This window comes from Oncorhynchus clarkii, chromosome 4 (assembly GCF_045791955.1).
Source record: "Oncorhynchus clarkii lewisi isolate Uvic-CL-2024 chromosome 4, UVic_Ocla_1.0, whole genome shotgun sequence".
NCBI lineage: Eukaryota > Metazoa > Chordata > Actinopteri > Salmoniformes > Salmonidae > Oncorhynchus > Oncorhynchus clarkii.
This window is the reverse complement of record NC_092150.1, coordinates 67,519,588-67,535,342: the sequence shown is the minus strand read 5'-3', so window position 1 is coordinate 67,535,342 and position 15,755 is coordinate 67,519,588. Positions and strand designations below refer to the sequence as shown.

Sequence of the window (15,755 nt, the reverse complement as noted above, 5' to 3'; positions counted from 1 at the left end):
AGCTGACCGCTTGGCTGAGCCAGTCCACTGTGGGTTCAGCAGCTAAAGTGTTGGCACAGTATTCAGACCGTACCATAGAACTATAATGAGTCATTCTATTTCTCTGATTCATGCTCTCCCTTCATAGTGGTGGTGATAGACTAACCGTGGTGGTGAATGACTAACCGTGGTGGTGGTTGTGAATGACTAACCGTGGTGGTGGTGGTGATGGACAGACTGTGGTGGTGATGGACAGACTGTGGTGGTGATGGACAGACTGTGGTGGTGATGGATTAGCCGTGGTGATGGACTGACCGTGGTGATGGTGATGGACTGACCGTGGTGATGGTGATGGACTGACCGTGGTGATGGTGATGGACTGACCGTGGTGATGGTGATGGACTGACCGTGGTGATGGACTGACCGTGGTGATGGTGATGGACTGACCGTGGTGATGGACTGGCCGTGGTGATGGACTGGCCGTGGTGATGGACTGGCCGTGGTAATGGACTGACCCTGGTGGTGGAGGAGGTGATGGACTAACCCTGGTGATGGTGATGGACTAACCCTGGTGGTGATGATGGACTAACCCTGGTGGTGATGATGGACTAACCCTGGTGGTGATGATGGACTAACCCTGGTGGTGATGATGGACTAACCCTGGTGGTGGTGGTGGTGATGATGGACTAACCCTGGTGGTGATGATGGACTGGCCGTGGTGATGGACTGGCCGTGGTAATGGACTGACCCTGGTGGTGGAGGAGGTGATGGACTAACCCTGGTGATGGTGATGGACTAACCCTGGTGGTGATGATGGACTAACCCTGGTGGTGATGATGGACTAACCCTGGTGGTGATGATGGACTAACCCTGGTGGTGATGATGGACTAACCCTGGTGGTGGTGGTGGTGATGATGGACTAACCCTGGTGGTGATGATGGACTAACCCTGGTGGTGATGATGGACTAACCCTGGTGGTGATGATGGACTAACCCTGGTGGTGATGATGGACTAACCCTGGTGGTGATGATGGACTAACCCTGGTGGTGATGATGGACTAACCCTGGTGGTGATGATGGACTAACCCTGGTGATGATGATGGACTAACCCTGGTGGTGATGATGGACTAACCCTGGTGGTGGAGTGGTTTTTCACTTGTCACTGAAGCAGGGTTGAAACTCTAACCTCACAAGACATGCCTTCATTAACCTACAGGCTGTAGGCTAACTCCCATGGAATTACAGAACATTCTAGTATGTTAGTCAGGTGCCTACCACTTTAGGTTAAGAATATTAGTAGTGTTTCCATGAAAGACGGGGGTTTAGAGTTCCTAGATAGTCTGGAATATACCATGATACCCACTGGGTACTATTAATTTGAAAGTTTGTTCATGGGGTTCCACTGTCACCTGTGGAACTACCACTTCCTAGGTACAGGTGTGTGTCCAGTGCACTGTTGAGACCAATGCCCCATAGACCTAGACGGACCACCGCTGTCCTGTCACATCCATCCATATGTTTTTGTCATCTCACCTCACACCTACTTCCTCAGCACCGTCCTCTCTGTTAGTGGTCTGTTTGTTCAACACCATGACACCTGTTGACGTGTCAGTCTGGTTCTCTCTTTAACTATACCAGAGCGATAGCTTGAAGCTTTGAGAGACAATGGCTATATAATGATGTTGGGATAGTAGTGAATCAGTACTATCATCGCATTATACTGTCATCTGATATAGTACGGGTAGTAGTCTACCACTAATAGTAGAAGTACTTTCAAAGCAGTGCTCTGTGCTCTCCCTCTATGCTGCATTTTGGATGGTGTCCTCTATAAGGACAGTGACAGTGTGGATGAGCCTCGCCAGGGGAGGGCAGGTAGGTTCCTGATACACACTTGGTTATGTTCAGTAGGGTGCACCGTAGCAAAATGTTTTGCAACGGAAAGCACTCTCAGGTAACACTTCCTTGTTTCAAAACTTTTTCCACCTACTGAACATGACCTTTGTGGAGTTTGAACACTTCAGGGCAGGTTAAACAAGGGCCCAACTTGAGGTCATGCCTTCTACTAATAATACATTCCCTTTTCAGTTGTATCTGAGATAAAACAGGCTATTACTTGTGAACTTTTTAGTTAACATTTTCACTCAGCAAGTAGCCTAAATCATGACAAACTAGTACAAGATACAATTGTGTAAGACGGTGCATTAACAAAACAATAATCATAAAACATGACTTGCTGGATTTTGACCTCTGTATTTTCAGAAGATGTCACTTTTTTGATAACAGGATTTATTGCTGCAAAGCTAGATGAGGATTGGAAGCTTCCAGTCAACAGGGTTTACAGAGCTGTAGAGACAGCTAGTAAACACTCTGTGTACCTGGCAGCCAAGGCCTTGCCCTTGTAGCCTCAGCCTAGCTGCTTTATCGTTTAAAGTTTTACTGTAGTCACAGACCTTTGGCTTGTACAGTCTGCATGAACCACAAAACCTGTACTCATATTCCTGTTTGATTTCTCATTGGCATCATGTCATTAGCCTAAATCTACAGAACCCTGATATGTAATTTGGTGTTTACAAAGTCATTGTCATTTGAAAGTCATTGTGATCATTGTTACCTGTCTGTACATGCCTGTTGGTTATTCATTTGACTTCAGAATTTGACCTTTTTAGTATTATACAAACAATAGAGAATTATTTGACAGGATATGTAGCATAGTCCTTTACTCACTCCATTAGTATAGAGTGGGGCATATAGCTAACATACAGCGCTTTCAGAAAGTATTCACACCACTCACATTTTGTGTTTTAGGCTGAATTTAGAATACATTACGTTTAGATTTGTTTTGTCACTGGCAATAGACAATATCAAAGTGGAATTATGTTTATTGGAATTTTTACAAATTCATTAAAAATAAAAATCGGAAATGTCTTAAGTATTCAACCCCTTTATGGCAAGCCTAAATAAGTTCAGGAGTATAAATTTGCTTAACAATTCACATAATACGTTGCATGGACTGTGTGTGCAATAATAGTTTTAAACATGATTTTTGAATGACTACATCATCTACATACCCCACACATAAAATTATCTGTAAGGTCCCTCAGTCGAGCAGTGAATTTCAAACACAGATTCAACGACAAAGACCAGGGATGTTTTCCAATGCCTCGCAAAGAAGGGCACCTATTGGTACATGGGTAAAAATAAAGATACACTACGAAGATACAGGCGTCCTTCCTAACTTAGTTTCTGGAGAGGAAGGAAACCGCTTAGAGATTTCACCATGAGGCCAATGGTGACTTTATATCAGTTAGTTTAATGGCTGTGATTAGAAAAAAATAATGAATGGAATGGAGTTAAGCACAGGAAAAATCCTAGAAAACCTGGTTGTCTGCTTTCGACCAGACACTGGGAGATGAATTCATTCATGAATTCAATTCAAAATAATCATGGGCAAATGTTTCACAATCCAGTAGTGGAAAGCTCTTAAAGACTAGCCAGAAAGACTCACATCTGTAACCCTGCCAAAGGTGCTTCTACAAAGTATTGACTCAGGGGTGTGAATACTTCTGTAAATGAGAGATTTCTCTATTTGATTTTCAATAAATTTGCCAAGATGTCTAAACATGTTTTCATTATGGGGTATTGTGTGTAGATGGGTGAGGGGGGAAAAAACAATCTAATCCATTTTGAAATCAGGCTGTAAAATAACAATGCGGAGTAAGTCATGCGATATGAATACTTTCTGAAGGCACTGTGTCAACTGTCCTTTTCTCTATTGAGGGTAATTTTTTTTCTAGTGAATCTGACCCAGTCCCTTGTCTTCCTGCAGGTCCGCGTGCCCCTATCGTGATCCAGCCGCATTCCATCACCGTTGAGGTTCCAGAGACCTCCCAGCCTGCAGCCAGCCAGCCCACCTCCAAGCCCCAGCAGTGACCCTCCCCTCCCAGCCCTGTGTACCCGCTGGAGCCCTCCCCTTAGGTGGGCACGGCCCCCCGAGGGCCCCACCCTGGAGCCCCCAGCAGCCAGCCAGGCCAGCCGTCACCACAGCCAGGACTCACCAGTGCCAGTCAACCAGCCAGCCAGTCAACCCCCCATACTGTGGCAAAGGTCCAACCAAATGGACATGAGCGGCACGCTGCCAAGAGACCAGGACTTTTTATGACTTGATATATATATATATGTCTATCTACCAAACTGAGGATTAGAACAAACTCCTATCACTCCATTTTATCCCTCTGTTTCAATCCTCCCTCGTCTATCCCCCCTCCCCTGCTCTATTTCTCCCTCTTGGACTCTCGTCTCTGTCAGAGCTCTGGGATTGGAGACTCTTCAAGTTCAGTCTGAGTTTTGGGATTTAAATAGCCTGACTCAAACCTTCCACCTCCCGGAGACTAAAGCATGGATCAGAGGATGTGCATGTGTTAAGTTTGATCTGCATGCCCCTACTGTACAACACTGGCACATACATACCCCTCTACTACAGCCACCACCACCATCTTACCCCTGTCAGTGATACCCCCAGCTCCAGCCAGGTGCACTTACAGAATGCTGCACAACCAAGGGTCTCCACCTCCACCTGAATGAGACCCAGAAGTGGGGCCGACATTCGAGAACAGTGAAAATGTCCTGTGGAAAACTTCTGCATTTCTAACAGAAAAATGTGCTGACTGCTTTATTTAATTGCTAATTGATGTCACAATTATGTTAGTTAGACCAAAGCCAAACTACATGCCACTAACTCCATGCGTTCAGTAGCCACCAGTTTCTCCTCATGCCACTAGAGCCAACCTGAGAGGATTGCGCCATTGAGGTGTATGCATTTGGGTCTACTATGCACTTTTGAAACCTGTGAATTGGGTAAACGGTCATTTCTGATGGACTGTCAGCTATCTTATGGGTCCAGCCAACCAGCACTGCTTACTGAAACAGCCAGTAGACTTCTCTCTGTATTTGATGGAACTGACAGATGGAAACAGCTAGCTGACTGCAACCCAACTACTTATCAAACGTCTCCCATCTCAAAGGGTGGTTTTGCTTTACGTTCTCATAGTCTGATGTTGTAACATGGAGATACAGGTGGTATGTACTGTAGGGATCTGTGTTTGACCCAGCTACTAAGTGCACTCTATGCCACATTCTAAAGTGACAATTATGTTCTCTGTACTGCCTACAGAGAGATCCCATCACCAATGATTTTGAGACTTTTCAGATGTTGATTTGACTTTGAAGAAATGGTGTTTTCGATGGAGTTTTGGTGGACTGGGGCATGTTGAGTATTTTATGGGCTAAAGATGCACATGTCTACTATTTACAACTAGGCATTAGTCCTCCTGTTCACTCCTTTCTACAGTACGGTCTCTGTGATGAGATGATGCAATGTCACACAGCAGGGTTAGGGTCTGTACAGATCACACAACCAGCCATTTGTACTTCAGTACAGCTCTCTTTATGATCCTGGGGGTGCAGAGTCGGCGCTTTCTCAAATGTACTGTAATCAGAATAGTGAAAAAGTGACGCAAATGGGTGCCACATTGTTATTGCGAATCAGTCAGTCCCAGTGGTGGGTGGGGGTGTGTGTGTAGAGCATTGTACAAAGTCTTTTGGTTTGTTAATCTAGTGCTGTGGTCAGTCAGTCATCCCCTCCCAGTTTCTTTGTGGTTTGTCATTTGAAAAGGGCATTCTGTGTTTCCTAAAGAGGGACTGGTACATGGTGTTAACCACCTTGTGTATTGGCTGAAGAACAACCCTAAAGTTAGACTAAACTAAAATCATGTCATCAAATGATGTCAAGCGTTTTGTAGCTTTGGATGTTTTTTCTCCTGAGTTTTCATAGAAATGATTTATCAGTAGCTTCAATTTCTTACTGGAATTTATGGCACTTTTTCTCCCCTTCATTTCACTAAGTTAATAGCCAAAACCCTCCTGATGCTTTTTTTTTCAGTCTGTTGGTTATGCTTTTTTGAAAACCATAGTAAATCGGATGCATTTCAACATAACAGTGCAGTATCTATCCCCAGGGTTCAGAGAGGAGAAATACCTTTTATTTATTCTGGTGATCCTTATCTGCTGTAAATAATAATCACTATGTGTGTCACATGCAAATAACATTGTAATAAGGTTGTTTTGAGAATCTTTGTTGAATGGAAAATGTTTTAAGAATCAACCCCATATACATAGTGTACATTGTCTATTTTTTATTTATGTCAAACCGAAAGAGCTGTTTTTAAAAAAAACAAGTAAAAATAACAAGTTGACAGTTGGGAAGAGAGGACCCTCGACTAGCCAACATGGTCCTCCCAAGGGGCTGGGCAACTGGTTGACACAGGTAGGCAGGCTGTCCTAACTGGCTAGGCCACCATGGTGCTGGTCTACAGTAGCAGACAGACAGGCAGTGTGTATCGGTCTGCCTTGAGTGTAGGGGGCAATGATGTCTCCATCTCATCTCTCTTCTAGGACACAGGGTAATGTATGAGGACTCTGCCACTGAAATGATTGATTGTAGTTTTGTTGATGTTTTCATTGTCATTCATTCATCATGTCTCATGGACAAAAATGATCTGTAAATGTGTATTTATATAATGAAATTAAAAGAAGGGGGATTTGTACAATGTATTCTGTGTGTGTCATTGTGGACTCTTAATCCTTGGTATTTTATTAGGATCCCCATTAGCTGTTGCGAAAGCAGCAGCTACTCTTCCTGGAGTGTTTTTATTTATATATACACACATATTACCAGTCAAAAGTTTGGACACCTACTCAAGGGTTTTATATCATTTTACTATTTTCTACATTGTAGAATAATAGTGAAGACACAAACTATGAAATAACACATGGTATCATGTAGTAACCCAAAAAGTGTTCATCAAAATATATTTGAGATTCTTCAAAGTAGCCACCCTTTGCCTTGATGACAGCTTTGCACACTCTTGGCATTCTCTCAACCTGCTTCACCTGGAATGATTTTCCAAAAGTTGAAGGAGTTCTCACATGCTGAGCACTTGTTGAATGCTTTTCCTTCATTCTGCGGTCCAACTCATCCCAAACCATCTCAATTGGGTAGAGTTTGGGTGATATTGGAGGACAGGTCCTCTGATGCAGCACTCCATCACTCCTTCTTGGTCAAATAGCCCTTACACAGCCTGGAGGTGGGTTGGGTCATTGTCCTGTTGAAAAACAAACGATAGTTCCACTAAGCACAAACCAGATGGTATGGCGTATTGCTGCAGAATGCCGTGGTAGCCATGCTGGTTAAGTGTGCCTTGAATTCTAAATAAATCACTGACAGTGTCACCAGCAAAGCACCATCACACCACCCCTCCATGCTTCACGGTGGGAACCACACATGAGACCTACTCTGCGTCTCACAAAGACACAGTGATTGGAACCAAAAATCTCAAATTTAGACTCATCAGACATATTTCCACCGGTCTAATGTCGAACGCTCAAGTTTCTTGGCCCAAGCAAGTCTCTTATTATTGGTGTCCTTTATTTTTTTTAAACATTTAACTAGGCAAGTCAGTTAAGAACACATTGTTATTTAGAAAGACAGTCTACCAGGGAACAGGGGGTTAACAGCCTTGTTCAGGAGCAGAACAACAGATTAGCTCAGGGATTTGATTAAGCAACCTTTCGGTTACTGGCCCAACGCTCTAACCACTAGGCTACAGTTTAGTAGTGGTTTCTTTGCAGCAATTCAACCATTAAGGCCTGATTCACGCAGTCTCCTCTGAACAGTTGATGTTGAGATGTCTGTTACTTTGTTTATTTGGGCTGCAATCTGAGGTGCAGTTAACACTAATGAACTTATCCTCTGCAGCAGAGGTAACTCTGGGTCTTCCTTTCCTGTGGCGGTCCTCATGAAAGCCAGTTTCATCATAGCGCTTGATGGATTTTGCGACTGCACTTGAAGAAATGTTCAAACTCTTGACATTTTTCGACTGACCATGCCTTAAAGTAATAATGGACTGTTTCTCTTTGCTTATTTAAGCTGTTCTTCACATAATATGGACTTGGTCTTTTACCAAATACCCTACTTTGTCACAACACAACTGATTGGCCCAAACGCATTAAGAAGGAAAGAAATTCCACAAATTAACTTTCAACAAGGCACACTTGTTAATTGAAATGCAATCCAGGTGACTACCTCATGAAGCTGGTTGAGAGAATGCCAAAGTGTGCAAAGCTGTCATCAAGACAAAGGGTGGCTACTTTGAAGAATCTAAAATATATTTTTGATTTGTTTAACACTTTTTGGGTTACTACATGATTCCATGTGTGTTATTTCATAGTTTTGATGTCTTCAATATTATTCTATAATGTAGGAAATAGTAAAAATAAAGAAAAACCCTTGAATCACACACAGAATGAGCAGTATGGCTGGAGGGTCACGTCAGGATGAGCCTGCAGAAAGGGTACCACAATAGGGAGGAGGATGTCTTCCCTGTAACACACAGTGTTGAGATTGCCTGCAATGACAACAAGCTCAGTCTGATGATGCTGTGACACACCGCCCCAGACCATGACGGACCCTCCACCTCCAAATCGATCCCGCTCCAGAGTACAGACCTCGGTGTAACGCTCATTCCTTCAACGATAAATGCAAATCTGACCATCACCCTCGGTGAGACAAAACCGTGACTCGTCAGTGAAGAGCACTTTTTGCCAGTCCTGTCTGGTCCAGTGACGGTGGGTTAGTGCCCATTGGCGACATTGTTGCCAGTGATGTCTGGTGAGGACCTGCCTTACAACAGGCCTACAGGCCCTCAGTCCAGCCTCTCTCAGCGGACAGACTGAGCACTGATGGAGGGATTGTGCGTTCCTGGTGTAACTCGGGCTGTTGTTGTTGTCATCCTGTACCTGTCCCGCAGGTGTGATGTTCAGATGTATCGATCCTCTGCAGGTATTGTTACACATGGTCTGCCACTGCGAGGACAATCAGCTGTCCATCCTGTCTCCCTGTAGCACTGTCTTAGGCGTCTCACAGTACGGACATGGCAATTTATTGCCCTGTCCACATCTGCAGTCCTCATGCCTCCTTGCAGCATGCCTAAGGCACATTCACGCAGATGAGCAGGGACCCTGGGCATCTTTCTTTTGGTGTCTTTCAGAGTCAGTAGAAAGGCCTCTTTAGTGTCCTACGTTTTAATAACTGTAACCTTAATTAATTGCCTACCATCTGTAAGCGGTTAGTGTCTTAACGACCGTACCACAGGTGCATGTTCATTAATTGTTTATGCTTCATTGAACAAGCATGGGAAACAGTGTTAAAACCCTTTACAATGAAGATCTGTGAAGTTATTTGGATTTTTACGAATTATCTTTGAAAGACAGGGTCCTGGAAAAGGGCCGTTTCTTTTTTTGCTGAGTTTATATAAGGAATGGCTCTCCATGAACCAAACAAAGTATGTCTGTTCACAGAAGAATGCTATCTTTTCGTTCTGTTCTCTCAGACTAACAGAACACTGCAATCATTGGTGAACATAAAATTGGACCAAATACCAGGAATAGCAACGTTTTCTGCTGTTACAATATTTGAAGACGTTATCCAAGAGTCTGCCAACATTTCACGATGACAACAAAGCATCAAGCTAAATTGTTGCCACTAGCCACATTAGTGAAACTAGCTACATATTTAGAGGGTGCCTGCCCGTAGGCTACTCCAGTAAAAGAAAGGCAACAGGGAGCTAGAGTAAAGTACAGTAGGGTGTGTGTTTGGCTTACTTTGCACAAAGCCTCCATGTCCTATAAAAGTCCCCTTAAGCTTATTAGCAGCTTAGCATTACCTCAGCAATTACCTCATCTGTTTAGTAACCAGGAAGTGGAGGGTTAAGGGTCATGGGCCACTTGTCAGAGGTTGTGTTGCAGATAAAGTATTTCCGGGTCAGTTAATCAGCTGAGGCATTTTCTTATAGGCTCACATTCCAGCTTGGATCTTTTGAATAGTTTGGATATTTTATCCGTCACTGATAATTCTGCTTAAAGTCCCATGTTTCCTGAGCTAAAAGAAAAGATCCCAGAAATGTTCCATACGCACAAAATAGTAATTTCTCTCAAATTTTGTGCACACATTTCTTCACATGCCTGTTAGTGAGCAATTCTCCTTTGCCAAGATAATCCATTCAAGAAGTTGATGATAATTACACCTTGTGCTGGGGACAATAATAGGCCACTCTAAAATGTGCAGTTTTGTCACACAACACAATCCCACAGATGTCTCAAATTTTGAGGGAGCGTGCAATTGGCATGCTGAATGCAGGAATCGCCACCAGAGCGGTTGCCAGAGAATGTAATGTTTCTCTACCATAGGCCGCCTCCAACATTGTTTTAGAGAATTTGGCAATACGTTCAACCAGCCTCATAACAGCAGACCATATGTAACCACGCCAGCCCAGGACCTCCACATCTGGCTTCGTCACCTGCAGGATGGTCTGAGACCAGCTACCCGAGCAGCTGATGAAACTGTGGGCTTGCACAACTGAAGAATTTCTGCACAAACTGTCAGAAACCGTCTCGGGGACATTCATCTGCGAGGTCGTCGTCCTCACCAGGTTCTTGACCTGATTTCAGTTCGGCGTCATATCTGATGTCAGTGGGCAAATGCTCACCTTCGATGGCTGCTGGCACGCTGAAGAATTGTGCTCTTCATGGATGAATCCTGGTTTCAACCGTACCGGGCAGATGGCAGACAGCGTGTATGGCGTCGTGTGAGTGAGCGGTTTTCTGATGTCATCATTGTGAAGAGTGCTCCATGGTGGCGTTGGGGTTATGGTATGGGCAGGCATAATCTATGCACAACGAACACAACTGCGTTTTATCATTGCCAATTTGCACAGTGATACCGTGACAAGATTCTGAGGCCCATTGTCATGCCATTCATCCACCGCCATCACCTCATGTTTCAGCATGATATGTCGCAAATATCTGTACACAATTCCTGGAAGCTGAAAATGTCCCATTTGTTGCATACTCACCAGACATGTCACCCATTGAGCATGTTTGGGATGCTCTGGATCGACTTGTACAACAGCGTGTTCCAGTTCACGCCAATATCCAGCAGCTTCACATAGCCATTGAAGAGGAGTGGGACAGCATTCCACAGGCCACAATCAACAGCCTGATCAACTCTATGTGAAGGAGATGTGTTGCGCCGCATGAGGCAAATGGTGGTCACACCAGATACTGACTGGTTCTGATCCACGCCCCTACCTTTTATTTAAGGTATCAGTGACCAACAGATGCATATCTGTATCCCCAGTCATGTAAAAATCCATAGATTAGGGCCTAATTAATGTATTTGAATTGACTGATTCCTTATGTGAACTGTAACTCAGTAAAATGTTAGAAATTGATGCGTTCTGCGTTTATATTTTGGTTCAGTGTATTATTCATAGAAGACACATTGAAAGTTGAAACGTTGAAGTAGAAAATATTCAGATGAGCATTATATGAGCCTGCTTTTCCCCGAAAGTATCAACTGATAACACACTGGTAGGCAACCATATAATTGCTGCCCACTGCTCAAGTAATGGTTTTGGGTAACTGACGAGTAGCACAACAACATGTACTGTGGAGTGGAGTCATTTGTTTGTTGTGATGCCAACAGCAGTGAGTGACTGCCTCCAGTCTGGCCTGAGTTCAGCAGGCTTTAGATTGATGCTGTGTTACTGACATGGTGTTAAAATGTTTAGTGCCTCATGCCATCGGCACCAGCTATCTCTCTTAGGCCCAGTGACTCAGGGGCCTCCAATACACCCCGACCCCACTGAATATTCCAGTGTGTGCCCGCAAGGGCCTTCCTGTCTGTTACCCTATCAGCTTACTGCAGATATAAAAATGGACAGAGGAATTTCTCCTTCCTCTCTTCTACCACGCCGATGGTTTGGGTTTTGGATCTGGGTTAGGAATCCCAGTGGTCCAGAGTGGCATGCAGTTCGACAGTAACCCCACTCAGTACAAACAAAGGCTAAAGATATCTCTCTGGCAAGGAGGGTCTCTAAGCTGGAGGAGAGACAGGCAGCAAGATCGAGGGATAGAGTGATAGAGAGGATCGAGAGTAGAGGCACAGGAAGATCCCCAGTTCTTTCTTCTTGAGAGCTTCACAGAGTCAGAGCTTCAGAAGGACTCAGAGCTTCACACAGTCCAGTGTTTGGGATGAACTTTGCGCTGGGCTAAACCTGTGCAGCTGGGGGAGTCAAGCACCATGGATAACCTGGAGAAGCAGCTCATCTGTCCCGTCTGCCTGGAGATGTTCACCAAGCCTGGGGTTATATTGCCCTGCCAACACAACCTCTGCAGGAAATGTGCCAACGACGTCTTCCAGGTAAGGTTTTTTTTGCTGTGCTGAAGCCATGTGTGGTCCATTAGTGGTCTATTAGTGGTCCAGCAGTGGTCCAGCAGTGGTACAGCAGTGGTCTGTGATTTTGGAGCCATGATTCCACGGTTTCTAGGTCCTGAGCAGAGTACTTTTGAGTAGTGGTGTTTAGCTTTGACTGCCCATGACACCCATAGTTACTTGTGAAAGGAAAAAATACACAGTGAGGTGTTCTGGCTCTAAGAGGGATCACAGTGTTAGAGCAGGACATTATCTATATTTATCATGGCATAAAACAGACCTTGGAGTGCCATTCTTTGTTACAATCATATCAGTTACTCTCAAAGACCATAAAGGGGGACTCATACACTACACTGAGTGTACAAAACATTAGGAACACCTTCCGAATATTGAGTTTCATACCCTTTTGCCCTCAATTCGTCAGGGCATGGACTCTACAAGGTGTTGAAAATGTTCCACAGGGATGCTGGCCCATGTTGGCTCCAATGCTTCCCACAGTTGTGTCAAGTTCAATGGATGTACTTTGGGTAGTGGACCATTCTTGATACACACAGGAAACTGTTGAGCACAAAAACCACAACAGCGTTGTAGTCCTTGACACACTCAAACCGGTGCGCCTGGCACCTACTACCATATCCCGTTCAAAAGCACTTAAATATTTTGTCTTGCCTATTCACCCTCTGAATGGCACAAATACACAATCCATGTCTCAATTGTCTCAAGGCTTAGAAATGGAAGTGGACTTAACAAGTGCCATCAATAAGGCATTCTAGCTTTCACCTGGATTCATCTGGTCAGTCTATGTCATGGAAAGAGCAGGTGGTCCTAACGTTTTGTACACTCAGTGTATATCCAAAACAGACATTACTGCAATAGTATGTTCAGATTCCCACTCCCTCACCGGTTTGAGTCTGTCAAGAACTGCAAAGCTGCTGGGTTTTTCACGCTCAACAGTTTCCCGTGTGTATCAAGAATGGTCCACCGCCCAAAGGACGTCCAGCCAACTTGATACAACTGTGGGAAGCAATGGAGTCAACATCGGTCAGCAGCCCTGTGGAACGCTTTCAACGCCTTGTAGAGTCCATGCCCCGATTAATTGAGGCTCCTCTGAGGGCAAAAGGGGTGCAACTCAATATTAGGAAGGTGCACCTATCTTTTTTTTACACTCAGTGTATATCTTTGGTCCTGTTGACTGTTCGAACTGAAGGAGCCATTCAGATATGAGAGACTCCAACAGCTGCCTCAGTCCTGGGGGACAGGATGCAACAAGGTCTGCCTCTCAGGCCGAGGCCATTAATGGAAAGCAGAGGAGGCCTGGTGGGAGGAGCTATAGGAGGACAGGCTCATTGTAATGGCTGGAAAGGAATAAATGGAACGATATCACAACAAACATATGGAAACCACATATTTGACTCTGTTCCACTGATTCCATTCCAGCCATTACAATGAGCACGTCCTACTATAGCTCCTCCCACCAGCCTCCTCTGGTGAAAAGTGGTCTACTTGTCACAGACCAAGACAGGACAAACAAGAAGAGTCCAGCAGGTCAGAGGTGTGTGTGTGTGTGTGTGTGTGTGTGTGTGTGTGTGTGTGTGTGTGTGTGTGTGTGTGTGTGTGTGTGTGTGTGTGTGTGTGTGTGTGTGTGTGTGTGTGTGTGTGTGTGTGTGTGTGTGTGTGTGTGTGTGTGTGCGTGCGTGAGGGGTACGTGACTGCCTTCTGCAAGCATCCACCTGAACCAGAATGCTCACCAAATGTCAACATCATACATACAACCACACTTCTGCTGACCTCCGTTGACTTGGCATGTCAACAGTAGCCATGTCAACAGTAGCCATGTCAACAGTAGCCATGTCAACAGTAGCCATGAGCACAAGGTGTGTGTTACGTGAACTCCGCCATGAAATATTGTTTCCAAAATATTCACCGTTCATGCAACAGACCTAGGCATCTGTTTTCATTCTAATGGTGTCACTAGAGCTTCTGTGTGTGTTCATAAGCTGCGTCACGTCAACATACCAGGAATATGGAAAGCTCAGTCCCTGGCAGTGTCCTCCATGTTGGTGTTATAACAAGCACACTTTATCCCTGCCTCGATGGAGTGGTAAACATGAAAACCATGTGTCCTCTTGTGGCATTGACACAGCTACAGACGTGTGTATCTGGGGCTTAAGTACCATAGATTTTATATTTGGGAAATGTTGCAATTACTGTAGGTGCATTGTATTACCATTCTAGGGTTAGGGTTAGTGTTAGCACTTATATCCTACTTTCTGTCCTAATCCTACCACTCTTTTGGTGCTGGATTCGGCTCAGTCTGGCTTTCTCTTTGACCCAAGGCTCAATTTAGCCACTGATGTGGTTCGCAAGAGGGAGTGAGAATCTGAACCCCCCCCCCCCCCCCCCCCCCCCCCCCGTATTTCAAGACACATTTGCAACTTATTGTGCCTTCAAACACATAAAAAAGTCATTAGGTTACATTTAAAAAAAAGAAGCAAAAATGTATACACTTTAATGCCGTAAAACATACTATAGCCTAACATTTCCAGGTGATTGGGTGATCTCAAGTGCTGGGGGTGAGGTAAAGAATCTGGAGAGGTTCGAAATAGTATACCATCGGGCAGTAATGTGTGTTTACCAGTAGAGAGCAGTACTGTAATATGTTACTACTGGGTGTTGTAAAAGCGCATTACGGCCATATTTAAAAGCCGTTGGTCCTTTTGGCTGTAAACAAACTATGTTGTTTATTACATCATATATATTCCATCGCTGAACGTTATAGTACGTGGCATATTTTTTGTTCAACGACAGAAATAGGACCCATCTCTGAGAACACATTCTCACTTTGTATACATGGCCACTGGGTGGCAGTCTTTTCCAATATTTTGTTTAATTTAGAACGCTGTACATTATCACAGCTTTTTCATACCTTGTCACTTGACACGATAAATATAAAAGATAATACAATTACATCAAGGAAAGTACTTTAGGTCTGTAGCACAGATTTGAGCAATATGAACAATCTATCTAGTTACACTCCAAATTATATTCCACAATGACTTTTATCGACTTTGTAAATTGGCTTGCAGTTATTTGATGTTATAACACCTTAACCCAGCAGAGCAAGGGAGAGAAATGAAACATTACCAAAGCTAGTGTATCATCAGCTGTTCCAGTGACTGTGAAACAAAGCGTGGGGAGAGTGGACTTCTCCCCTGGAGAATGGTGGTCAATAGCTGTAAATTACATATGAGGTAAACTGCTGGTGAAATCCCCTAACTCCTTGTAAGTGCTGTTCCCATAAGGATATTTCCTCAGTCATGGACAGAAGTGATGAGTCTCATAAGACAGAGGCAGTTTTGTGTGTGTGTGTGTGTGTGTGTGTGTGTGTGTGTGTGTGTGTGTGATTGAGTGTCTCTATAACAGGTCGTTCCTTTACTTCTGTGTCCCTG

The 15,755-nt window shown here is 44.3% G+C and overlaps 1 protein-coding gene across 4 annotated transcripts in view; it reads left to right on the top strand.

Moving 5' to 3' along the window:
- The window catches only part of LOC139407159 (dnaJ homolog subfamily C member 5-like), a 34,325-nt gene extending 27,738 nt beyond the window's left edge, over nt 1-6,587 (top strand). For 2 of the 4 annotated variants that reach the window (XM_071150661.1, XM_071150659.1), the window contains one exon: nt 3,805-6,587. In XM_071150661.1, coding sequence (XP_071006762.1) covers nt 3,805-3,908 — 104 coding nt within the window. In that variant the 3' untranslated portion in view covers nt 3,909-6,587. Of the gene's footprint in view, nt 1-1,810; nt 1,851-3,804 lie in introns of all 4 variants that reach the window. The other 2 variants (XM_071150658.1, XM_071150660.1) reach the window with 2 other exon arrangements.
- The last annotated feature ends 9,168 nt before the right edge of the window (nt 6,588-15,755 follow it).